Genomic DNA, 25,112 nt, shown 5'->3' on the forward strand with positions numbered 1-25,112 from the left:
CAGTGTATTCCAGATATGACCTGTAACGCATCTCAGATCCAATATGACTAAAATAAAAAATATCCGAGCAACTAAAAGTAAGACTAAAGTGAAAGTCCCTTCCAACACGAACGCCGCACCACATCAAACCACAGCTTTTTTTCTTTTTTTTATATATAGTGGCATTGACAGCACTGACACAAAACAGACATAGGGGAAAAGATGACAGAGAGGGAACCACAATTAAATAGATCATAGTTTAATGCTGAAGATGAACCCACACACCCGACCTCTGTGTCCCCTCACTTCAAGTCTGTCATGTCAGTAGCTTTCTTATTTACGGCACAATATGGCACTCTCCCATACACACCCACAAGCGCACACACATCCACAAGCGCACACACACCCACACACCCTTAAGTCTATTTAATATTATAATCCACAAATTTATATTCTTTCGTCTCATAATTATATGTCACTACTTAGTTAAATATGTACACAATGATGGGCCAAGTTAATTCCTTACAATCAAAGTTCATTTTCAATTCAAGGAAAAAACAAAAACATGTTCACTTCTAAAATGGATTTTCAGTTTTTTTTGGACTGTAAGCTCCAAACAGCCCGAAACAGCGTCTTTCATCAAGACGTTGGTGGCTCACTTTCACCTCCTGCTCCTTTGAGAGTCTCTCCGAGCTCCATCCGTCCTCCTAAGGGAAAGCTGGACTGGGAGGGAGAATTTGGCACAAGGCAGGAGTGTAGTAGTAGTAGTAGATGGAGGGGTCCTTACAGCAGATACTGTCCTGTAGTGTCAGTCCTGAGAAAACGTTTATACAGTTGAAGGTGACAACACGTTGAATCCAGCAATTCCTTTTTGAGAACCACTCCAGTCTTATCAGAGTAACAAATAAGGAAAGGACAAGGTGAGAAGAAATACAGTCTTTGTTCCACCCTGTCGATCCATTTACTCACTCTGCATCTTTCTTTCTCATCCATTTGATCAGCCACCTCCTTCCATGTCCCTCTCCTCTTTCCCAGGCTTGAGAAGTAAAGTCCTGGCTGTTCCCGTTCCTCTGTTTTCTCCTGTCCCTTGTTTCTAGGGATGTGGGAGGTTCATTCGGTCCTCTATTAGAGTGTTGTCTGGGCCCTGTGCCTCCATACACTGCTTGACAGTTGCCATGACTCCAGACAGACGCCTGTCCAGGGCTGCAAGATGTGGCTCGGCCAGGATCGGGTGGATAGGGTCGAATGCCAGAGCCTGCCGTATGGCTGAACTCAGAGCTCCGCCTCTCAGCAGGTTTAACCTGTTCCATGTGGACACACGGACCCTAAGAAAGGAAAAGCAAGAGATATTACAGTAAAAAAGGATCATGAAGGTTTGAGATTAGATCATTTAGTACTCACATGCAGCACTGATAGAGTGGTGCGAGGATACTTCGCTCATCCAGAGCTGCGTTCCCAAAGCTGCACACAGAAAAAACGAGAAAATAAAATTACAATTAAAAACTAAAGCAAGAGGCCCGTCTGCACTGCGGTATGGAGAAACCATTAAATGCACATGGCACTGTAGAGAACTGCACACACACTCCAAAACACACTTTCAAAAATGCAACGCGTCTGCGACACACTCCACTCAGCAAAGAGGAGAGAGTTCCTTCCCACATTTAAAAAGCTGGAACCAGCAAACATTTGACATATTTGCTTGAAAAATGACAGAAACAATTAATCGCTTATCAAAATAAGTCAATTAATTTCCTTTCAATCAATTAATCTTTTTATTGTTGAAGCTGTAACATTTTCCGTCATTTCTTCTTTTTTGACTCGGTCGTGTTACAGGTGAAGGAGCAAACTGTTGCTATTTCCTCTCAATCACGACTATTTTCCAACAGTGTTTACATTTAGCTTTGTTCAGTATTGTGTTCCCATGCGAGCGACACAGCATCTTTTTTGTCTGCACCAGCTGTTCCTCAGCTGCAATTCCTTCAAGATGTGGAGCAACGCAGACTCGACGTTCTCTGTTTGGAATAAACCGACACAAAAGGACACAATCAGTTCTTACTTTGGGTCGGATTTGATATGTTGATTTACTTTTAGCCGAATTAAAGCAGAAGACAGCAGCCTGTCTGAAGGAATTCCTTTCCTGAACGCACAGACGTGACTTACATTAAGAGACTGATGTCAGTCGGTCAGTTTTCAGTTTGTGTTCTAGCCCTAACGCTAGTATGATGTGACACTGGCCGTCTGCTCAGTTAGGAAATGACTCAACTCTTGGAAGCATTGAGCAAGAATCTGCTGCTGCTGGCTGAACTTAAAAGCCAGTCTCTTCCCAGATAGGGATCCCTGAATTGTGCCAAAATATATAAAAATAACAATAATATGCAGCCAATAAAATGACAATAAATGTTTACTGGCTGTGTTTCCCCATTCAATATATAAAAATGATATGATCAGTAGCTCAACTGGAAAAACAGCCATTATGTCCAGGAAGAGGTTATTAGATTACCTCACTTAACCTCAACCAGCCAACTGCGATTACTTCTAAAAAAAAAAAAAGCAAGTGAGATGGAAAAGTTTCCACTGATGGTTTTGATCATTTAAAAAAAATCACTTCAAAGAGGGATTAACGGCTCGAAGATGTTCACCATGAGTCAGTTATAAAGTGGTTTCAGTGGCGATAAGTGTGTTCCAGAAAAAGATGGGCATGCCGGAAAATGTCAAAACAAAACTGTTACTGAAAATGAAATTAAAATTAGATTTCAGATATAAGAGAAAAGAAAAGTTTCAGGCTGTTGTGTTCAGGGATGGAAAATGTCATATCATGATATATGATACTACTGAATTAAAGAACACCTTTAGACTCCAAAATAAATTGCATTAAACACCCAAGAGTCCTGATGCCCAAAACAACAATAAAATCCATTTCTATACAGCCACTTTGCAGCCTGAGCATACAGCTGATTATCAGTTATAAATATACAACCACCTTTCTCTGTACAGCCTTACTGGAATTAACCAGAAAAGAGGACAAAACTCTGACCACAGCAGCTGCAGCCCACATACACACACAAGGATACGTTCCTAGGCAACGCAGCCATTGTGATGGTCCTAACTCCCTGACAGTGAGTTTGTTGTTTTATCACCTGTCTGAACGTCATTGTCTGGGCCTTGTGCACTGCAAAGTCCTCCTCAACCTGAACTAGGTTCAACTTCTCTGCTCGTTCATTCTCAAAGCATCACATAACCAATCAACCTCTCTGTCCCACTATAACCAGTCCACTCAGCCTCTTGGTCCCACTATAACCAGTAAAAGTTGGTAAGTGAATGCAGAAGTCACTCCTGGAGGATCCACTATGAGCATTTCAGCATGCACCTGGTGGTCACGCAACATGTTGGGTGCGTTTGATTTGGGTCACTTAGCGCGCTCACCGGGTGGTGCATTAAATCAGTGATTAATTGATCCTGAATTTTTGTGCCAATGTGGTTTAATGTAACACAGTGTGCTACGTTAAAAAATATGTTTCATTTAAAGAGGAGCTATTATGCTCATTTCCAGCTCTATATCTTTATTCTGGGGCACCCATAGAGTAGCTTTGCATGATTCACTGATCCAATAAGTCCTTATTCATCTTATTCTGGCCCTTCATGCAGCCCCTCAGGTCACCCTCTGTCTGACACAAGCCGTTTGAGCTCCTGTCTCTTCAAGGCCCGCCTTCCACTTTCTTCTGATTGGTTCAATATGAATATCCAACATTGTATAGATGTGTATATGACAGAAAATTAGGCATAATAGGTCCTCTTTAAGGAGAACTTTGGATCTCCTATAAAAAAAATGGTTGAAGATTACAATTTAAGGGTTTTATCTTATTATGCAAGTTTTTGTTAATTTCTTGATTTATTCATGTTTGTGTTTTTGATTGTAACTCTGTTAATGAAATATGTTCAATATGAATGATTTAAAAGGGAAAATGATGATCTTAAAAAAAATAAAAAATAAAAAGGACAAAAGAATTGCTTGATTGTTAAAATCCTTCACATTATCCCTCACCTCTTTGCGTTGTCGAGCAGGATGAGCATGCTGGCTCCGCCGTCATCCTGGAAACTCTCATAGTGATGCCGATCAGCGTTCCCAATGAGATAATCAAATATGGCTGTGTCGATGACGTCCAGCAGCCTCGGCCCGGCATCATATGGAGGCATTTTCTTCACGGCCTCGCAGTAACTCTCATCGTACTCCCACCTGGTCCATTAACACACACACACACACACACACACACACACACACACACACACACACACACACACACACACACACACACACACACACACACACACACACACACACACACACACACACACACACACACACACACACACACACACACACACACACACACACACACACCAGCTGTAAACCGTGTAAATACTGTAGCCAAAATGATTTACTATTATTCTGATGCAGATAAAATGACAAATACGTAAGGGGGCATTTCAGTATGTTTTGTTTTTTGTATATGTGTGAGAGAAAGGAAGTTGAACTCCTTGTATACAGGTGTCCTCCCTGCACTCAGCAGAGATGGCCGAGACAGAGACCCTCGTGATCTAAAGCCAAGCACGTTTCTTAACAAACCCTATACTGTAATGAGTGAACAGGCCACCCCTCTTTTTGTTCATTTTGATATCACATTATATACAATTTCTTCAACAACCTGGTATCATGAACAGGATCCCAATACGACACATACTCTGGCTGAGTAAGGTTTGCAATCTTACATGATTTTAAGTTCCTGCACTTGAAAATGAAATGCATCTGATGCAATGTGATGACTTTAGGAGCGTTCATTGGGGAGCATCATCACTGCTGAGCTGGTCTGCGCATATACTCAAGCAGGTTCACCGTCTCAGTGAAAAGAAGCTGAATCAGATTACAGACAATGGAATACCACATGCTGAGTGAGCACTACGTGATACAGTTACAGTTCTGTTGGGGAAAAAAACGATATACAGGAGCAAAACGTAATTGGTAACATTTTATTTTATGGGTATGGTCATTTTTGAATCATTTCCTAATAATTTCCATTAAGTTTCCTGGAAAGAACAATATAATTTAGTACTAGTTATGGGGAAATGTAATTGAAAGAAAAGCTCCATTTAAACTCAAATAAATACTTATTTGCTGTTTCAATTATGTAAATTCAGTGGTATTTATATGTCATAATTAGCTATTCAGTAGATTATGAGATCAGAATTGCTACAGCTTTTGTTTGTATTCATAGAAGTATGGACACTAACATCAACACCTTATGATTGACCTCACTAATATCTCAGGCATCAAGTGATAAGATAACTGATCATAGCACACACTGCCCTCACTCACGTAGCCCTCCTTCAGTCGCCCTCCCACCCCAGGAAGCTGTTCTCAGAATAAAAGGAGTAGGTGGAGTGTCATTACTCTTTAATATAAGGGAAAGTATTTAAAAACCGCTGATTTACAAAACCAGCATCATGGAAAAGCTGACGCTCAGCATCAGCAACATTTCCACTTCCTTCTGATAAACATCAATATCAATAATTCACAAAGTCACAGTAAATTTCCTGACTTTAAAATGTAATAAATCAACCACAGAGATCGTTTTTGGATTCAAACTCAACACCCACCTGGCCAGTTTCCCCTCTCTGTATGTGCGTCCCCAGGGGTGTCTGTGTTTCTGCAACGGCCAGACGTCTGGCAGCCAAAGGGTTAACGACCCCTCCATTATCTCTCCCTCTGCACACGCCGGCTCGCTCTCCCGACAGTAATAACACTTTCCATAGAAACATGTATTATTACCTGGAGAGAGAAAGTAAAAAAATAAAATAATAAAAAAAAAAAGGTACCCATGAAATTGAATCCACTTGACCATGTCGTCCTGAAAGAGATGCAAACATGGCGTTGTAAGGAGGTTCAGTACAGAGCTCAAGACCAATAACAGACACTCAAACACACACAGGCTGCACTGACTGTTTGCATCAATTCACCTGCCTCGCATGGATCCATTTGGTCCTTACACAGAAGAAAAAAATAATCATCAGAGCAAAAGGTAGGTCACAACATTTCACACTTTCACAGTCATTAACTGTACAGAAACCAGAATTAGACTATTAAGTGTTATTCCTTACACAATACAAATTAATCAACAAACCTTTTGGTCGATAAAACGTAAATTAAAAAAAAAAAAAAAAGGTCAGTAATTGGCTTATTTGTTCCAAAACTCCAAAGACGCAACTAATTTTCCCATTTGAGAGACTGAAAACAGATTCATTTCTGTAAAATGATTAATTGGCTAATCAAAAAGTTAAACAACAAAGTTGAATTAAACTACATGGCACACAAAAATTCACTCACTCTCAACAGTTACTTCAATAAATCAGACTTCCTTTCAGGAAGTTCTGTGTCATAAAGGAAGTTCAAATAACTTCACAGACTAGCCTTGTCCCAGGCAGTTTTCTCCCTCACAGTTATTTTGTACTACTGCTCTGTGAACATGAGTTAATTTGCAGTATGTATGTTTCAAATGTATTATATTTTGACATGAGCTACACTTATTATGTACTTAAAATCTAAGCTCAATTATTTTCAAAAAGTATAACAGAATACAGAATACTCCTGGTTCACTGTGTTAGGCTCATTCAAGACTTTTCACGATAAACCCTGCTTTTCTGAGCCATCTTTATAAAACACCCCTCAGGCTCCTTATGAGCTGTAATAATACAACATCAAATATATAGTAATATATAGTAATACATCAGCCCTGCAATTAATATCCCATGTTGAATTTTGAATGTTCATATGAGACTCTCACAGGTGTTGAGTCAAGATAATGATAATTTATGAGGATCTTGTATTAGTTGAAGCAATGCTTTAAGTTTTTTTAAGCATTAAACACTAACACCACTACAAGATGGCACATCTGCCTATGTCATTGTGATAGTGGGTGTCATTCTGTCGCTTTAAACCACAATTGCAAAGGCAGTTTACAGAGATGAGTCAAATAAAGTTTAACACTAATTGGCGGTAAGTAACGCCTTTAAACAAAAGGCAACTTACAGAACATGGTTGGCCTGAACAGCTGATGAATCAGTCGCAAACACAAAAAAGAGAAAACCACAATGCCACACAATTGTGACAGCATGGGCCAACAACAGATGAAGAGAAGCAACAAAGATGAGCAGAGGTCACATGTTGACCTTTACCTTTAACAGTGGCCGAAAGAGACCTACAGCTGACACATGGAATCATGAGTCTGACAATGTTCTAATTTTAATGAAAGCTAGAAGTGGGCGATAGGGATAAGATCTTCTACTATCATGGTACATGTAATTTTATATTCCAACATCAATAGGTATCATGATATAGTACTTTTTCTGGACAATCAATGGATATAATATTAGTAATAGGCTTCTGCCGATAGGTGATTGGATCGCATATTGACAAGTGGAGGGATGATCATCGATTGGTTTTTCCTACACAGATATTAAGGCCATTTTAAATAACTTACTATCAGAACAAAGATGTTATAAAGTAATCTCTACAATCTGCACCCTACTGTGCATTCACAGATGTTTCTGCTGGAGCGGCAGGTCCGTCCCACTGAGTCCTGTTAATCAGCATGAGTGACGAGTGAATTTTAAATCCCTGATTACAAACCAGTTTGCCGTCTCCTTTTCAAGGATCTGATACCCCGCATCTCTCTTCTCCATATGACTGCGCTCCAAAACTTTGCTCTGTGCTCCATGTTAGAATAGTTAATGTTATGGACGGATATGATTTGGATTGCGATATTTAAAATAAGACAACAATATTAATTGGTTGCTGTGATATTGTTGCACCAAGCACATGGACTTTTAAAAAGAGAGCCGTTGTTTGAATAGTAGAGACGTTGCTATTGAATAGATTTTTGGGGGGGGTTTGATTGGACAATATGAAAATAGAAACAATCGTCCAACCCTAATTAGTAAATATCAATACCTGACAAATGACGGTGCATCATCACATTGATGCAAAAAAATCCTATAAAAAATCCAATACTGCAATGAAGCAGTCCTGCTGAGATATTTAAGGGATAGCTACCAGTATAAACTGTAGGAGAAATCTGATAGTGAAAAAAATTATATAATATAACATAACTTGTGTGTGTGTGTGTGTGTGTGTGTGTGTGTGTGTGTGTGTGTGTGTGTAAGGGGGGGGGGGCTTTGGCCGTGTTCGTCAGGTCCCAGTAATGAGACGAGCAGCAGTGTACCAACTGAAGACGGTGGAGGGAGCCCTGGCTGATAACAGAGTGAAGGAGTTGCAATAATCTAGCCAAGAATAGATAAAAGCATGTACAACTTTTTGTAGATCAGCAACTGATAAAAAATGACCTAATTTTGGAGATTATCTTGAGCTGGAAGAAACATGACTGAACAACATTTTTGACTTGATCGTCAAAGCAGAGGTTAGCATCAACTATCACCCCAAGATTCCTTGCAGACTGCCTAATATTATTTGACAGTCCGCCAAGATTTGCACCGGAATAGCTGATGGAATTTGGGGGCCCGAACAGAATGATCTCAGACTTATAATCACTGAATTTAAGGACATTTTGGGACATCCAGGATTTAATAGGCAAGTTGTTAGATTTGCTAGGCTGCTGGGATCTGTGGATTTTAACGCCATGTATAACTGAGTGTCATCAGCATAAAAATGGTAAGGCACATCATGATTTTGAATAACCTGGCCAAGACACAGCATGTACATAGAGAACATAAGGGGGCAACTCTCTAACACTGAAGTTGTGATGGATTGAAACTGAGAAAATGAGGCAGAATCATCATTGGGAATGGAAAGAATGAGAAGGTCAGGTTGATATTCTCCACCTTATTTAAAAAATGATTTTTTTTTATTTTTTTGGACAGCTCAACATCAGGTTCAGGAGAAGAAGTGGGGGGACCATTAATGACTTTGGGATTGTGGTTATTTCTAGATATCAGCTCAGAGAAGTAAGCCAATCTTGCATCTTTAACTGCTTTCTGATATATTAACATTTGGTGTTTAAGGGTGTACCATTTTGGAGTTGTTGACCTTCCATTGTCGTTCAGATTTTCTACAGTCTTTTGAGGTCTTGAGTGTGACTGTTCAGCCATGGGGGGTTATTTGATTTTAGTTTCCTAGTTTTAAACGTTGCAATTTGGTTGAGGATGGATAGGCACTGATCGTTAAATGTATTTATCAGCGCATCTGGATTAAGAGTAGATATAGATAAATTAGAGGACGATGAATTAAAAGCATCACAGAATTTAACTGCAGAACCAGCGTTGAGAGCGTATTGTAGGGTGGGGACTAGAATAGAGAGTTTTAGTGTCAAAACACCTTCATGGTCAGTTACAAGCTACTTTAGAATGTGTGGCCCCTTTAACAGATTGAATGAGGTTAAAATAGTCTATAAGATCTAAGAAATGGGAGGTGAGGGAATGGGAAGGACAACATACATGAATATTAAAATCACCAAGAATAAGCACCCTGTCATATTTAGGCATGACAATGGATAAAAGCTCAGAAAGCTCGAGATAAAACTAGCTAATTTAGGGGGGCTAAAAATTAAGATGCAAAGTAAGGGTGATTAAGAAACTTATCCTCCTAAGACCCAAGCTCTATCTTAATTTCTCTTTGCTATTTGGGCTTATTGGGACCTGATAAGTATAAAAACTAAGCATCATCTGTTGACATGATTTGGTTCCGCATACGGGGACAATTTTGAATTTCCATATAAGCAGAATTATGTATTATGGTATAACCCAAAATGTTATGTCCACGCATGTGGATGCCAGGTCTTAGGAGGTTAAAACTTCAAAAGGAAATAAAACTACCAAAAGTAACAGGATGGCACTTGCGACCTAACCTATGAAAATGCACAAAAACAGGGGGCCTAGCCTCAATCAGGGAAGGTGTGTCCCCTGAGGACAGCCATGTCTCAGTAATCATACTGAAAACCTCAGTGCCAATTGAATGTCTTTCAAACCCCATGCACCCAGTGTGTCACGTAATAAATATGTATTCTCCGAGGCCAAGCTGAGAAAACAACGCCGAATGACTTCATCAGGGTTACTTTTTCACACTTTAGCAACCTCTTTCATAGACACAAACAGTTTGAGCAGTACTCCCCACAGCAAGGAAATTGACCTTTATGTGTAAAACTGCTGGAATTCCCCGTTAACACAGCAAGTACTTATTGCAGGGATATTGTCTTATTATTAGTTTGCAGTACATTTTCATCCATCTTCGCTCTATCGATGACAGAAACAAATCCATACAAGAAGAATATTAACTATGGTTGTAATAGTCTCCTTGTATTGATTGTTTTTGTGGAGTTCTCTGACAAGCATGTTTGTCTAAAGCATAACTGTGACTTGACATGATTATACAACTGTACGGTGCCACACCCTCACTAAACAGGACTTTGAAGGGCATATCCTTGTCTTGTGATCTGTCTGAGAAAGCTGAGTGAGACAGAAAGTGAGAATGACCATTCATACAATAACACCACACTCTCACACTAGGATGCGTGAAAACACTCACTTCTTACTAGAAAGTTATTTGAGAAGGATGAGAGAAGACGTAAGAGTGGACAGACACTCACCCTGCATGAGGAAGGTGCTCAGCAGCTGGTCTGTGGCCACAGGTTTAATCTCTGTTCGCAGGTTGACATATCTCCCCACCACTAGAGGTGCCCTCCTGAACCCCAGGATCCTGCAGAGAGGACGGAGCAACAGGACACGATACCAGAACATTATTACACAGTAGTTCTGCTCCACTAACAGATTAGAGAGGATAAATGCCAGACACTCCAATAACGATGTTTACACACCTGTCCAGGTGAAAAGCCGCCACCTCTGCGTTGTGTCTGTCATAGCCTGCGTATGGCTCACCTTCCACCACGTAGTCTCGGTTATATCTGAGGAAGGACGGAAAGGACAGAAAAAAGAAAGATGAGTCACTCTTAAAGCATAAAATACAAGTGTGTAAACCAACTATTAACTAATCTGACCTCTTGGGTTTGAAGACCACTTTCTGTCCTCCATCCAGCACCAGCAGGGCTTTAAGCTGCGTGCCCTTATAGCCCACATCTGCCCGTTCTATCCTAGCAGTGCTGAGGGAGGTGAGCACAGCAGCCAGCTCTGGGGTCTCCTCAGGGTACACCTCTCTCGGGCCCACCCACTGGCTTGCTATCTCCCATGGAGACTGGAGGGTGTGGGTAAGGCGAGCTCCCCGGGACAGAGAGAGGCCAGCTTCCATCTGTTAGAGGTGGGTGACAACAACTCCGGGTGTAAAGATAAAAGGCTCACTAGCACTGTGGAGTATGACTTTATACTAGATAGAGCCAATTATTGTGCATCCTGCTTTATCAATCTCCCAAATGACAGCAGTGTTATTTTATACATCAACAGTTGACTTGCACCCTGACCTTGCGAAACGCTCTGAGGTCCCGCCGGCTGGCTGCAGAGCCCTCGCCTCCATCCAGAAGGAAAATCTTGGCCAGGCCCAGCAGGAGGAGCACGGCACACAGCACCACCATGCGCTGTTTGAGCTTCATGTCCACACCGACTGGCCCCGACCCTCACCTCACCCGACGCTGTGTGTCCCCCGCAGCGAGTCCCCCTCACCCCTGATGCATGGCCCCTGCAACTCCCTGTCGCCCCACCGCCCACCAACTTGCCCCGTCAGACAGACTCCTCTGAAGGACGGGAGCTTTACTGCCTTCCTCCTGGAGCTACAATCTGAGCAAACAGGCAGTCACCTGGAGGGAGAGAGAAAACAGATATGAGAGAAGGCTGAGAGGGAAGACGAGGAGCGGAGACAGAAGAGAACTAGGAAAATGAGAGATGCAAAATGTACTGTCAATAATATGTGGAGAGAAAACTGATTGATTTGCTGCCCCTCTAGCTTGTTTCCCCACAGGGCAGACGATGACCCAGTACTGCAGCACAGTTGAAGCCTGTCCAGCATGTGTAACTACATCAGGATGATACAGACCGGTCTGTGTAAATGTGAGTGTACATTCAAAAGTACACCACACCACAAAGCTGTGTAAAATGAACAGCAAAGCTTACTTTGGCTGTTCACTGTACGTGCTGCTACAGGCTGGGGTGTGTTGAAGCTGTGGGGCCAGATTTACAGCATTCAAACCTGATTCAGGTAGCTCATCATATCCCTCTACAACACTGCATTTGGGAAGAGAAAGAAGTCTGTTTTTTAATCGACCCTGCCTGTTCCCAGTGTGGGGATGATGGACATGTAGTCCTGCTGTGGTGCAGAGGGGGCAGGTGAGGTGGTGGACCCAGCACAGCCCCTCTACCTTCACGGTCCAACCTTGCAGGCAGAGAAATGTCCTGAGCCCCTGTGATGTTGGTCTAATTACAAAGCCTCGTGTTGAAGTCACCTGTCTGCTAAAGCTAAACACATTTACACAATGCGCTGAAACGCCACGGCAGTCAAATGAATAACGTTACAACTGCCACGTTCAACTGGCGGTTAACTCACTCTGATGTCGTTAATACACGTTAACGAACCCAGCGTAACGTTATCAAACCTGTCACATAACGACAACAAGCTAGCCACCAGCGAGCTAACATACTATAATTAATGGTTCGGCTGGTTTTCATACAGCTCAGCCGACACAGGTCTGGCCACGCAGGCAATCGCTTCTTCCACACAATCGGTCTTTCATGGTGTTGCTGCTGCTTCTTTTTTCTAACACCAGTGAGAAAACGGCTGGCCAGCAACGACCCCACAAAAACACCTAAAACCTCTCAATGACGGCTCTACTTTGATGCTTTCTACAACGATTATTCCTGTGTTGTTTGCCTTATCAGGTCACCGTATGTGCGGCGATATGGTTCACATCCATCACGACAGAGCTAGTTAGCTGCTTAGCAAACCGCTGTACACCTTGCTGTGTAGGATAGCTAACCTAAAGCAGCCAGCTAGCTACAGTTAACGCTACGTCGTCTTGTTTTTACTGGCTGCCGACCAAGCCGACTTACCGTATACCCATATGCCGTTCACCGTAGACAAAGTAGCTCCCAAGTGTCTTTAAAGTCCTGCGATACTGACGTTAGATAAAACAAACTGTCCTGCTGCTAAACGTCACGATGGTTTATCATTTTCTCAATCCCCCCCGGTAGCTCCCTCTTCTCCGCCCTTTTCCTTCGATTCCTCCTCTGGCCTGCCGTGTCTACTTCCTAAACACTTCCTCCTCCTGTAAGTGCGGCAGGCAGCCACCAGGTGGCAGTGGCGCACTATGAGTACTTTTTTTTGACTTCCCACCTCTTAAAACAAAGCTCTATATATTTATACTTCGGACCTCTTTTCACAGGTTGCAATAGTCAACAGGTTGTGAGCAGTTCAACCAAAGACTGGTTATTCCTTTTGAGTTTTTTGTTTTATTTTATGTAAGTAATTGATGCCTGAAATTTTTTTTTTCTGTAATTCACATAAGAAGCAGTTATTTTCTGCTTAAAATCTTACAACCCCACAGGTTTATCTTGCAACGCCTTTGTCTGATCTGACATTTTACTAATGTAGTTTTTGTTTAAAATATACTTGAGAAAAGAAAATACCACTTGTCAGTAAAATTGTACTCAAGAGAAAAAAATATTGTTGGATGTTGTAGCGAAGGTGGCAAAAATGTGATATTACATAAGTAATGTTTTCCTTTACTGATTTCCCTCACTGCAAATGAACCCACAGCTGTTCATTTTGTTAGTAATGAAAATCCAACATCTGTACTGTGATGGATGTGACTGTAACTGCAGCCTAGTGAAGTAATGCTCCATTAAGATAAATTACTGACTGAAAAAGAAGAAGCCAACACAATCACAGTAACAGGAGTTAATGCAGTTTGTTCCTTGGTATTTTGTCAGCCGATTCAAGAATCTAAAATTTTGGATAATATTTTGGGAAAAGGGGCAATATTAATAAAATAATTATGCAGACTCTACAGGAGAAACCCCTTCAGGCAACGTTCGACAGTTACAGTAGCTCTCCGTCGTCTGCTGCTCTTCAACAACTTAAATAGCAGCTTGAAAAAAGTCTGGGATTGATTGTCAGTATTTAAATAGTATTGAGCCATATAATACAATACACACACTAGCACTCAGCCCTCCACTCATTCCTGCCCCCCCATATCCCAGATAAACAGCCACACACAGTCTCCAACAGAAGAATGAGCAGGACACTGATGTGTGGAGTAAAAAAGGGCAGAGTGTTTATTGGTTCTCGGTCTTCACACCAGGCAGCGCATCACTCAGCAGTGAGGTCACCGCGCTCGCCACAGTCATGACACGGGCAGAGACAGACACACACAGGGCCAGGTAAAGGGTGAGGGTCAAAGGTCATTTATACATCACCCTTGAAGATTGTTGTTGATGTCCTCGGTAAACAATGAATGATGCCTCTCCGCGCACAGGCGGCACAGATTCACATTGATTCTACTTCACCACTGACTCAGAGGACAAACACATTGTATAACCACATTGACAACACTCCCTCGACTGTCATGACCGTTAAAAAAAGAATGAATTCAAAAGGCAGATTCACTCAAAACAGTTAATACAGGGCAAGTTGTGCATTTGTAGACAGTATGGTCAATCTAAAGGAAACAACATGAACTCTCACCACAGGAGGGGGAATTTCCAAGCATGGCAGTTTCTTTCTAACAACCAAAAATTATCTTAAATGAGGAGTGCCTGACATTTGAATTTTCCACTCTCATCCCAAAATAGATGATCACGGGGTCATAATGTTCGTAGTGATTGGCCTGGAAATCCAAGAAAGGAAGTCGACTAAAACCACAACACATCCCAAAATGAAACGTGCAATTTCCATTATTTTGACCATACACTGTACAGAAACGCTAATAAAAAAAGGAAATCATGTAAACTCAGGTTACAGTGAGGGAAAACCCTCACAAAAAGCGCTCAACATGATCTGGGGAAAGATTGTTAAACCCAAATTGATTCAAATAAACCGTCCAAGATGCCCTCAAAAACTCTGGTTAGCAATAAAACTTCACCTCCGTTTCATTTGTCTTTTTCTTTCATCGTTCTCAATCAACATCAGATGAAGCAAATAGGAAGATGGGAAATGTGCTGGGGATGTTGACAGTCTGCACTGGGTTTGTTTACATCTACTTCTTTTCACAGTCCTTTCTTCAGAGTTTTTGGGACGGCATCAATTCTTGCTTAACTGCACCAATTAGTCAGTGTATTGCAAATGACAGCAGGTTCAGCTCATCTGAATGTGTACGTGATGAGATAAACCGACTGCCATCTGTAGATACACAGAGGTAAAAACAGTCTCTAAACCCCGCAACCCCACACTCTGTCTCACACATTTCATTCACAGACCCTCTTTGTCCCCGGCCAACCAATCAGATTCAAACACTAGCAGTGATCAGCCTCCACAGTGCTTCAGCTCTGGGATTCTGTCTCTTCAAACAGTCTCTGCTCCGTTATGCAGCAAAAAATGGACACAGGTGAGTACAGCTTCCACTTCTTTGCAAGTCCTCCTTTCTTCACACTTGCAGTGCAACACAAGCCAGCGTGGACTCGTGGCGTGAGCCAGCAGTCAGTCACAAAGAGGACTAGGGGGGCGGGTTACCCAGACTCCTCAGCGGTGGCGGCAGCCTCGAGGGACTGCCTATCTGGCTTGAATCACAATGTTTTAGAAAAATAGAGAAGTGTGCACAGGCTAACAAATGCACTCACATACTTACAGTGACTGCCTGTCTTTGGCTTCCTCATTCATTCTTCCACAGGTTCATCTGCTACCATCTCTCCTTCAGTTCATGTACAAAAAGGACTGATCATCTCTTTATGGCCACTAACTTGTCTTTGTCTCAGTGTGTTGTTGTTCATCTGACCTAAGAAGTTGAATTGTTGACTTGTTTATTGCGTAGAGGACAGTTTTAATGCCTAATGGTTATTAGCCTGGAGAAGGGAGCTGACTGAAGCACATTAGAAGGGATCCAGTGCTGCGAGCATGGATATGTTCACCTCTCCATCCCATCACCCCCCATCAACGACCTGAAACTCACTCTGAGCTTAATATACCCCACTGATAGGCGCGACATTTGTTTCTACACACTGTAATATGTTTCCTAAGGTTTAAAGAGTACACGTGGAGCATTGAAGGGATTGTGATTCTGGGGCAAAAAGATTGTGTAAACATACAATGTAAACAGATGTTTTAAAAAAAAGGAGGATTAGAATTTAATGAATATTATTGGGCGAAAAAGCTCCCCATCATTGTCATCTCATTCATCCTGATCATGTTTGTTCATTTGGATGCAACTTGCTCCCAACAAAAAAACAAACCGCAATAGTCTATCTGTGGCACCCTGAAAATGTAAATCCCAGGTTTTCCCACTGAAACATGCCAATGAATCTGATTCCACTGCAGCTCCGTCCTTCCTAACGTTTCGTCGACCTGAAGACAAACAGTGACGTCACATCACTTGGCACTAATTTTAACCAAGGTGCTTATGCTATTCCAAATCTGATGTAATATGGTTAGGGCCCGAAATTGAGCTGGGTCCTGGTTAATAGAACAAGGGACAAAAAAACTAAACAATAGAAAAAATAAAATAAAATAATAATTCACATGTACATAAAATATTCAAAATAACTGCTCCAAAAAAGGGAGAAAATCAAAAAATGTAACATTCAAATGTAACAGACAAAACTACATTGACGTGCAATCATCTACTACATGGTAATACTGTGAACTGCACCATCCCTCCCGAAAAAAGAAAAAAAAAACCTAACAACACAAAAACAATATAAACAAACAAGATTTAAAATAGACTCTGTATGGCTCCAGGTAGCTTTGAATGTCTGCTCCAGACCAGAGGCTCTAACCATATTAAGCAACAAGAAGAAGAAGAAGAGATAAAATCTCATATTATGAGTTCTCGCTGCTGCTCTCTCTCTGGACTCTTTCACAGTTTCAAGTCTTTAGTGTTTAGTGTGAGTGTGAGTCTGGTGAACCAAGTGTCATTTTTCTGAGCCGACGGCAGCCGACAGAGAGCAGACAACACCGGAGAACACAAAAATACAGGTTTGTAAAAAGGAGTAACTCTTGTCTACCCAACCGTGAACACGTCTTAGCTTAGATTCTGGGATTATCGTACCTATGTGGAACACAGACAAGATTCCTGTCATTTAAGCAAATATTTGCTCCCTCCCACCCCCACCCCTCCTCACCCTATGCAGTTATACAAACACGCACACATACGTACAGAACACTTAGCGAGTACATGACAAAAAAGGGGGCTAAATTCAGTAATAAAAACTAGACACATTCAGGAAGTGTGGGAATTGTTCCTGCTGGAATCTATTGCGAATCAGAGCCCTTACGTTTGCGACGACGCGATCAAATAGGCCTGTGTGTGTGTGTGTGTGTGTGTGTGTGTGTGTGTGAGAGAGCAAGTGTGTGAGTGCGTGGTTCATGTAAATAATCCTGTGACTCCAAGCCAACTCAAGTGAATGAAGAGACCAACAATTGAAAGTGTGAACCGAGTAAGTAAAAAAAGTGTTTTCAAACCCTCCAAAGTCCGATGGGTTAGTCCGATGTGAGTGTGCGTGTTGTGATTGTGGGTCCAGCCGGTTAAAAAGGCGAGAATCTTGCATTCGAGCATGGCGGGGGACTAAAAAGAGTTAACCCCTTTATATTAAAAAAAAAAAAAAAGACAGAGGAGAGGATTATTTCTGTCCATCCTGGGACAGTCTGCCTGTGAGAGAGGAGAGGAGAAGTCGAATGGCTCCACTGAAGTGCTGAACAGTAAAAACAAAAAGACACTGAGAGCAAATGGGAGACAAGAGCAGTGGTGCAGGTCCTTGTTCAGTAGTCAGTACATCCAAAACAGTCACTTCCATCCACACACACACACACACACACACACACACACACACACACACACACACACACACACACACACACACAGACTCACATTCTCTCTCTCACATATACAAGCACACGCACACACACACACACACACACACCACACACACCACACACACCACACACACCACACACACACACGGTACTCTGGTTAAGGCAGTGGTGGCAGGTGAGGCTGCAGTGAGGCCAGGGCTAGAATCGGAGAATCAGCGGTCAGGGCTCATGGCAGTGAAAGCTCCCACTACTGAGTCAATACTCCTCCTCATCCTCCTCATCCTCCTCATCTGTGTCCTCATCCCTCTCTCTCTCTCTCTCTCTCCTTTGCTCAGTCGCACTCCTCAGCATTGCTCACTCGAATGACATCAGATTGGCTGGCACCTGGGGACAAAGGGGTGAGGTGTGTAAAATGTAAGGAACAGTGTGTGTCTGTGTGTCTGAGTGTTTATGCGGCTCCATACCTGTTGCCTATTGCTCTGACAGGCAGCACTCAGATGTTTGAACCAGAGCAAAGCGTTCATTCTGTTCCCTGCCTGGTACTTGTAGGTGTTACCTAGGCAACAGAGACAAACAGCGTGAGATGCCAAGTCTCCCGTTTCCACCTGCTTTCTCAACACTCTGGAAAGATGGCTGAAGCCTCACTTGACTTTGGCCCGCCCAGTCAAATAAAAACAAAGTCACAGTGGAAAAGTTCAGGACAGAAGCAACTGGATAGTGTGTGTGTGTGTGTGTGTGTGTGTGTGTGTGTGTGCGTGCGCGCGCATTAATAGCTGTGTATGAACGTGAAAAGGGCTAGATATGACTCGCATGCAGTCACAAGCTGACAGACTTGGTGTTCGTTGAGATGCACACAATCTGAATGTGTACAGGTGATGTCACCATTCACTCCATTGACCCGCTTCACCTTTTTATTGCATCCGTTTTCAGGAGGGCGGACTGCTTGCTGCTGCTTAGTCATTTCCGTTTTGTGTGTGTGTGTGTCTCACCGTGCTCGGAGTCCGTCAGCAAGAAGACGTCAGGATGCTCAGGATCGTCAGCCATCATGGCCATTAGACCCACCACACACACTGTCTTACTGGACGTCGACTTGAACTGGACAGAGGACAAGTGGAAACAAGAAGAAGAGTTCATTTTCTTTCTCATGATGACTCTGTTGTGTCTAAATGCTACTTAAGAAGAAGAAATGTGAACACAAGCTTTATTTGTGAGTGTGTGTGTGTGTGTGTGTGTGTGTGTGTGTGTGTGTGTGTGTGTGTGTGTGTGCGTGTTGCCTGTGAGCCTGCATGTGCACTCCACAAGGTTTTCATTAGCCTGTGAGTGACACACAGGACTGCAGTGATGTCATTGGTCTCATTATTCAATGAGTGCTACCATCTGTCTGTCCCCCCGCTGCGCCAGACCTCATCCAGTCCCCATCCACACACACACACACACACACACACACACACACACACACATATATATATACAATCATTGCATCTCACGTCCACCCATTTACTGTTTTCTTCCAGTTCTTATTGCTCCCCCTGCCTCCTTTCTTCCCTGCGCTCTCCTCTGAGCTCCTGTACAGTTTCAGTAAATGTTCCTGTCAAATTCTCACACACAAACATGCACAACCAGCCAGATACACTGAACACGCTCCACTTGTTTTTAAATTATGTCAAAACTACATGAAAAATAACTTCTCATCTGCATTTTTGCTGATGATTTCTCTTTCCCTGTGCATACCAAGAACACATGAAGAAGAATCATTAAGCGTTTCGCCCTGAGTTCATTCTGTAGTTAAACTTTCTAAGAGTGTGTAAGTAATGGCTATCATGTGTCGTCTCCTTGTAAAACTGAGTGTGTTTTTGGGTAATTTGGTGCATTTACTCTCACTTCTATCAACAACTGCAGGTTTGAGACCTTCAGATGCCTCACTGCAGTTCTCACCTGCCTAAACAAACAAACCACTAAAATGCATGACGTGACTGTGCCCTCCAACTGTTCAACAGAGGATGGTGATGGACCAGTGTTTGTGTGACTTACATGTTTTCTCTCAGTGGCCTTCAGGGACTTGGCAGGGTAGTAGTAGAGCTGGGCTCCGCAAAGAGCGACCCAGTATTTGGTCCATGATGCCACCTGGAGGCACAAAAGTGATATCCAAATCGTCAACTCTGCTTCAGCCTGATGCTACAGTACGGCACTCGTGTGCTGTCAGATACTTATAAAGAGTTAACTCTCACAAACAGAGAAAGAGACGAGATTAGAAAGGCAGAGACGGAGAGACGAATCACAGGGAAGAAGACCGCACGGTCTGGGGAACCAAAAGTTGCTCGTCTATGCTTGGATGGATTAATGGAGGATGTGTGTGAGCAAAATTAGCATCTTGTTCCATAAACACTGGAAGGTTTTAAGACTAATACAAGGAAAATAAGGGGAGTTATGAGATGAAGGAATGGCATGTGAAAGAAAAAAGGACTAAGTGAACCCGTTAATTAATACTCCTGGTGTGGAGAGATTTCTCCTGACTACATGGCCAAATTGGGAAACATTTTGTAGACGTTGTTACATCATCAAAGAAGCTCGTAAATCACCCGCACCAGCTATGACAGGTTTAAGTTATTTCAACTGCATAAAGAGCTCCAGATTTGTTTCTAACCAAAACAGAAAAGGATAAAGGGTGGGGGTTTTTTTTTTTTGGGGGGGGGGGTTCCCTTATCTAAGGAGATTCTAAGGATGTCGTATGCTGTAGATTGTAAAGCCCCTTGTGGCAAATTTGTGATTTTTGATATTGGGCTATATAAATAAAATTGGCTTGATAATCTCCAGGCAAACAAAAGCAGTGTAAAAGAATACAAGCACAATCAGGCAGGAAGAGTGTTGCGATGAGCGTAGGGAACACACAGAAAGAGATGTTCTGTAGATTAAGCCGTCTCTGAGGCCCTATCTGCGCTCAGCAGACAGCATTTATTGCCCATCTACTCCTGTATAGTACGTAGAGTATGAACACACATGGACACATGCACATGTATGGTGATAAATGTATATATGAGTGTGTGGGTTCTCACTGTTGGTTTCTTGCCCTCCTTGAGCACAGTCTTCCGCCTCAGCACCCCCTGCACCGTGACCGCTCCAGGATACAAGTGAACTGCAAGCTCCTCTGACTCGGCTGAGCTACAAAAGGACAAAGACAAAACATTACAAGCTACATACACAAACGTACACACAGGAAAACATGCATGTCCACATGCACGCACACATACCAGATTCAACTCAGAGATGAACTAGCAATAAAGGCAGACGCAATCTACAAAGCCACCTTCAACTCTGCTACATGAAAGTACTTTTTTTTAAAACGACATCTATTTCTGGCTCGTTTTCACAGTATTGAACTTCACAGATATAAATCTTAACACTGCTATCTGCAGAAAGACGAGCAGAGAGGGACAAGGTGGTGTGCAGATTGTGTCTGTCTGGAGGATCAGAGCAGGAAGCCCAGTGCAGGAGCCCAGTGAAGCCTGGTGGAAAGAGAGAGAGAGACAGAGAGAGACCCATCCCTAACCGCAAGGGACGCTTAATATGCAACGTCCATGAGAATTGGCTTCAATAATCCTGAAGAGTCTGTTCCTCTCTACCTCAGGAATGGGGATGTAACAGTTTGTTTCCAGTAACACATGGAAACTCATTTTGAGCTCCAAGCTGTGAAATATCTTGGAAAGGTATCACAGGAAGAAGTCTAGGTTGACTATGAGCTCTATGTGTGTGTGACTGTGTGAGTGTGAGGCAGACATGCAAGAAATTTAAGAAAGCAAAAGGTACAATTATAGACCGATGGTACGCAGCAAAAGATGAAGAATCATGACCCCAAACAGATCCTTTGCCCTTCACCTGGTTCGTGATTTTGCCAACGCACACACACACACACACACACGCACACACATACACGATTATCCCAGCACTAGCACACAGCAGCCCCTGGCAGGAACTGAGGGGTGTGAAGTGAGGATAAGAGAGGGTTTGGTTGAGGTCAGGTTGGTTCCGGTCAGGGCGTGTGTACCTGCTGGGCCTCAGGACTCCTCTGTAGGGGATGCGGGCCACGCGGGTCACTGGGCCCAGAGAATGATAGAACCGAGTCCTGTTTAGAATAGGATAAGACAGGACAGAATATGGGGGCACGGGACACTGTTAAGGCTGTGTGGGTGTGTTTTTGTTATCGTTTTTCCCTTCAAGTTGCATGGGTTAGGGCTGGACGAATGGAGGAGCAGCCATGTGGTTAGAGGAGTTACTGATGAATGCGTGTTTACAGGGTCATTCAATAGTTTAAAAAAAAAAATGCTGTTTGGGAAAGAAGGTTAAGATGATTCTTAAGCTGTGAATCTTTACTTCAGAAGTAGTGGTTAGGGGATTTGAATATTAAGCACTTAATACATTTCAGGCTGCCGTAGAAGCAGAAGCATCTGAGAGCAGCGGCAGAGGGATGAGGCACGACGGCCCGGGCTGCAAGGCTGAAAGCAAAGCTGGGGCATGGCATTTGTGTGTTGAGTTTTAATGGCAGATCATTTCGCACAGCGAGTCTTGAGGCCAGAGCTTTGAAAATTATACAATCACATCTGGGATGGGGGTATTTTATGATCTTACATGTGGATGTGATGAAAAAGCACAGCAGACACGGACGTATTAATCTTACCTCTCAAAAGCCGGCCAAGACACCTCTTCGCTGAGCTCAGAGCCCTCGCTGCTCCCTGTAAACAAATACAAATCATCAATGCACAACATGTCACTGAAGATGCTAACAGGGTGCGTCATGGTAATGTATGCACGTGTACGTCGTACCAAGTGAAATACCGCTGGACAGAGTTGAGCTCTCCGCTTGTCCCCTGGTGGGACTGTGGCTCTCCATCACACTGTCGTCCAACAGATGGCGAGAACCAGCGTTGGGGAACGTAGCACTTTTAAACTCTACTGTATTCATCTTATGGATGAAACTATGTGGACACAGCAGACAGCAGGGACAGAGACGGAAAGAGAGACAGAAAAAGAAAGAGGTAAGTATTTCTCGCTTCAAGACATTGATTTATAAATTCTGGTTTTCAAGCCATCATCTTCTTCATCATCTACCAAAAGATTGATGCATTGTTGACTGATGAAATGACTATTTTTCTACCCAATACAAAATAAAAACAGAAACTGACTTGTAGCCCAGGCTGTGGCACTTCCTGTGTCCGTAGGGCAGCAGGTTCCTGGGGGAGGGCGGTGTGGCCGGGACTTTGGTTCCTTCAGCTGCTACTGTACATTTACGGCCGCAGAGAGGAGATGCTGACGCTTCCTGGCCTGTAAGGGAAGGACATCTTTATAGACCAGGAAGAATGAAAAGAAAACAAGATGATGAAAAAGGTTTAATTTTACATTTAACACCCGACTTACCGACAAGATCCTCTTTGGAGGCGTTTGCTCGTGGTGTGCTGGTGCCTGGCTCAATCTTCTGTGACAACCTAAATAAACAGCAATGATAAATCAATCAGCTTGAAGTCATCCTCTGTAAACTAACTAGTCATCATGAAAATAATTATGTGGATGGAATGTTTTTGGGAAGTTGCTCCTGTGACTACATAAGAAATTATGGAGGTAAAAGCTCAGTGTCCGTCTGAGTTGCTGCTTTTATCTACAGCTTATTATTACGTTTTATTTCTTACTTGTAATTGTCGTCCTCCACAAACTTCTGCAGCTCCTCGATATACCTGACTGAGTTGAGATACTTCTGTACATGAGGCAACACTGGTATATCTGAAAGAGGGAAGATAATGACAAACATTAGAATAAATGCACATACGTGTTCATGTGTTACCAAAAACGGCCAACATATATCTAGGCCATAAAGTATGTCTGGGGTGAGGATAACAATTTACTAATAGTGTGAAACTTCATTCATTATTACAGAAAACTCGTCCTCCAGAGAGCTCAAGAGCCGATCAGCTACAAAGCAGTAGCCTGACTGTTGCTAGGTAATAGCTCATGGAGATAAGATAAAAAAAAAAAAAGGTTTCTCTCCAATACTCAATACTGTAGCACTCTTCAACCCGAGGATACATAGTTTCTACTCCATGTCAAAACTACTAGGGTGTCTACTAGCCATATGCTGGAGGATCTGTGAGCTGTAGCTCTCTGAATAATAAATTAAACCAAACATGAGGGCTACAGGCATGTCAAAGAACAAACTAATGAACTAATATGAGTATATGTTATTGTTCAGATGTCACAAAAACACACAGAAGTATTGATGAATAGCAGAGATTCTTTCATTGTGTCTCCATGGCAACGGAAAATGAAGTAGCAAGGCTATGATGCCGTTTCCCTCCAGCCTTTATACCGCCTATGTTCCACATGAAGGACACAATCAGGTCTCAGAGTACAGTGAAAACTTGGAGTTGCCGCTGACATGAGATTAATCAGCTGACCTCCTCACAGATACTTGATTGGCCTGGGTCCTCTAGTTTTTCCCGTCACTATACCACACTGCCATGCCATGAATATGTGGCTGTGTGTAACTCACCGTAGGTGCAGGATCTCTGCAGGTCCGATATGATTCTGAGAATATTGTTCATCAGGTTTGATCTCTGTTCATTCTCCAGTATGCTGCCCGTGGAGGGATAGGCTGAGTCTATATACGTCAGATCTGACAGGTACATCCCTGAAATAAAGCAGCACACAAAAAAAGATGCAACATGTTACATCAAACCAGGAGAAAAACACAGCTGTCTTGCCTCATGCTCCTATCCTTTAGTAAGTCGAGGGCCCCAGGGCAAGCCAAATGAGGACACTGTCCCTCTGCTGGAGGTGTTATTTCAGACACCAGAGGGGAACACAAGGATTTTTCGCTCATTAGAAAGCAAAAGTATAGACACACACAAGGCTGGACATCATACTAGAGCAAGATTTCCTTGGATACAAGTTTGATATCACAGGGGCTGAAACAGACAAACTGTCCTATTTGCATATACTTTGCAGACTTTTTTTGCCCTGATCTGCTCCCCATGGATCTAAACGAGTGCCTCGAGTGGATGACTGATCGTCTCTTCAGCCTTTCCAACTCGAGGCCATCTCTCTTTCCCCTGTTCCCTCTCTCCTTGCCTCTTTTTGGAAGGCTAGGAGCAGAGTGGAGATTCTTAGTCTCTCATTACATAAA

The 25,112-nt window shown here is 42.7% G+C and overlaps 2 protein-coding genes across 4 annotated transcripts in view; both read right to left on the reverse strand.

Moving 5' to 3' along the window:
* Nucleotides 1-222: 222 nt before the first annotated feature.
* fam20b (FAM20B glycosaminoglycan xylosylkinase) lies at nucleotides 223-11,582 on the reverse strand. Of its 2 annotated transcripts, XR_011597424.1 has the most exons (9): nucleotides 11,454-11,582; nucleotides 11,037-11,284; nucleotides 10,857-10,943; nucleotides 10,629-10,738; nucleotides 5,632-5,803; nucleotides 4,022-4,213; nucleotides 1,381-1,440; nucleotides 949-1,304; nucleotides 223-793 (listed from the first exon to the last, which is right to left on the reverse strand). XR_011597424.1 is itself a non-coding variant. In XM_070909064.1 (8 exons), exons 1-8 carry the CDS (start codon nucleotides 11,580-11,582, stop codon nucleotides 1,073-1,075), a joined length of 1,230 nt encoding a protein of 409 aa, XP_070765165.1. In that variant the 3' UTR covers nucleotides 223-1,072. The 2 variants fall into 2 exon arrangements, 1 of the variants encoding a protein (XP_070765165.1); XM_070909064.1 differs by having other exon boundaries at nucleotides 223-1,304.
* Nucleotides 11,583-18,241: 6,659 nt separating this feature from the next.
* ralgps2 (Ral GEF with PH domain and SH3 binding motif 2) overlaps nucleotides 18,242-25,112 on the reverse strand; it is a 43,243-nt gene continuing 36,372 nt past the window's right edge. Inside the window, exons 8-19 of one of the 2 annotated variants that reach the window (XM_070909565.1) lie at nucleotides 24,480-24,617; nucleotides 23,623-23,713; nucleotides 23,354-23,421; nucleotides 23,122-23,260; nucleotides 22,763-22,914; nucleotides 22,617-22,671; nucleotides 21,987-22,064; nucleotides 20,998-21,103; nucleotides 19,976-20,068; nucleotides 18,934-19,039; nucleotides 18,409-18,500; nucleotides 18,242-18,328 (exon numbers count right to left, since the gene is read on the reverse strand). In XM_070909565.1, coding sequence (XP_070765666.1) covers nucleotides 18,299-18,328; nucleotides 18,409-18,500; nucleotides 18,934-19,039; nucleotides 19,976-20,068; nucleotides 20,998-21,103; nucleotides 21,987-22,064; nucleotides 22,617-22,671; nucleotides 22,763-22,914; nucleotides 23,122-23,260; nucleotides 23,354-23,421; nucleotides 23,623-23,713; nucleotides 24,480-24,617 — 1,148 coding nt within the window. In that variant the 3' untranslated portion in view covers nucleotides 18,242-18,298. The remainder of the gene's footprint in view (nucleotides 18,329-18,408; nucleotides 18,501-18,933; nucleotides 19,040-19,975; nucleotides 20,069-20,997; nucleotides 21,104-21,986; nucleotides 22,065-22,616; nucleotides 22,672-22,762; nucleotides 22,915-23,121; nucleotides 23,261-23,353; nucleotides 23,422-23,622; nucleotides 23,714-24,479; nucleotides 24,618-25,112) is intronic. The other variant, XM_070909564.1, reaches the window with a different exon arrangement.

The sequence above is a fragment of the Enoplosus armatus genome, chromosome 7, assembly GCF_043641665.1.
Source record: "Enoplosus armatus isolate fEnoArm2 chromosome 7, fEnoArm2.hap1, whole genome shotgun sequence".
NCBI lineage: Eukaryota > Metazoa > Chordata > Actinopteri > Centrarchiformes > Enoplosidae > Enoplosus > Enoplosus armatus.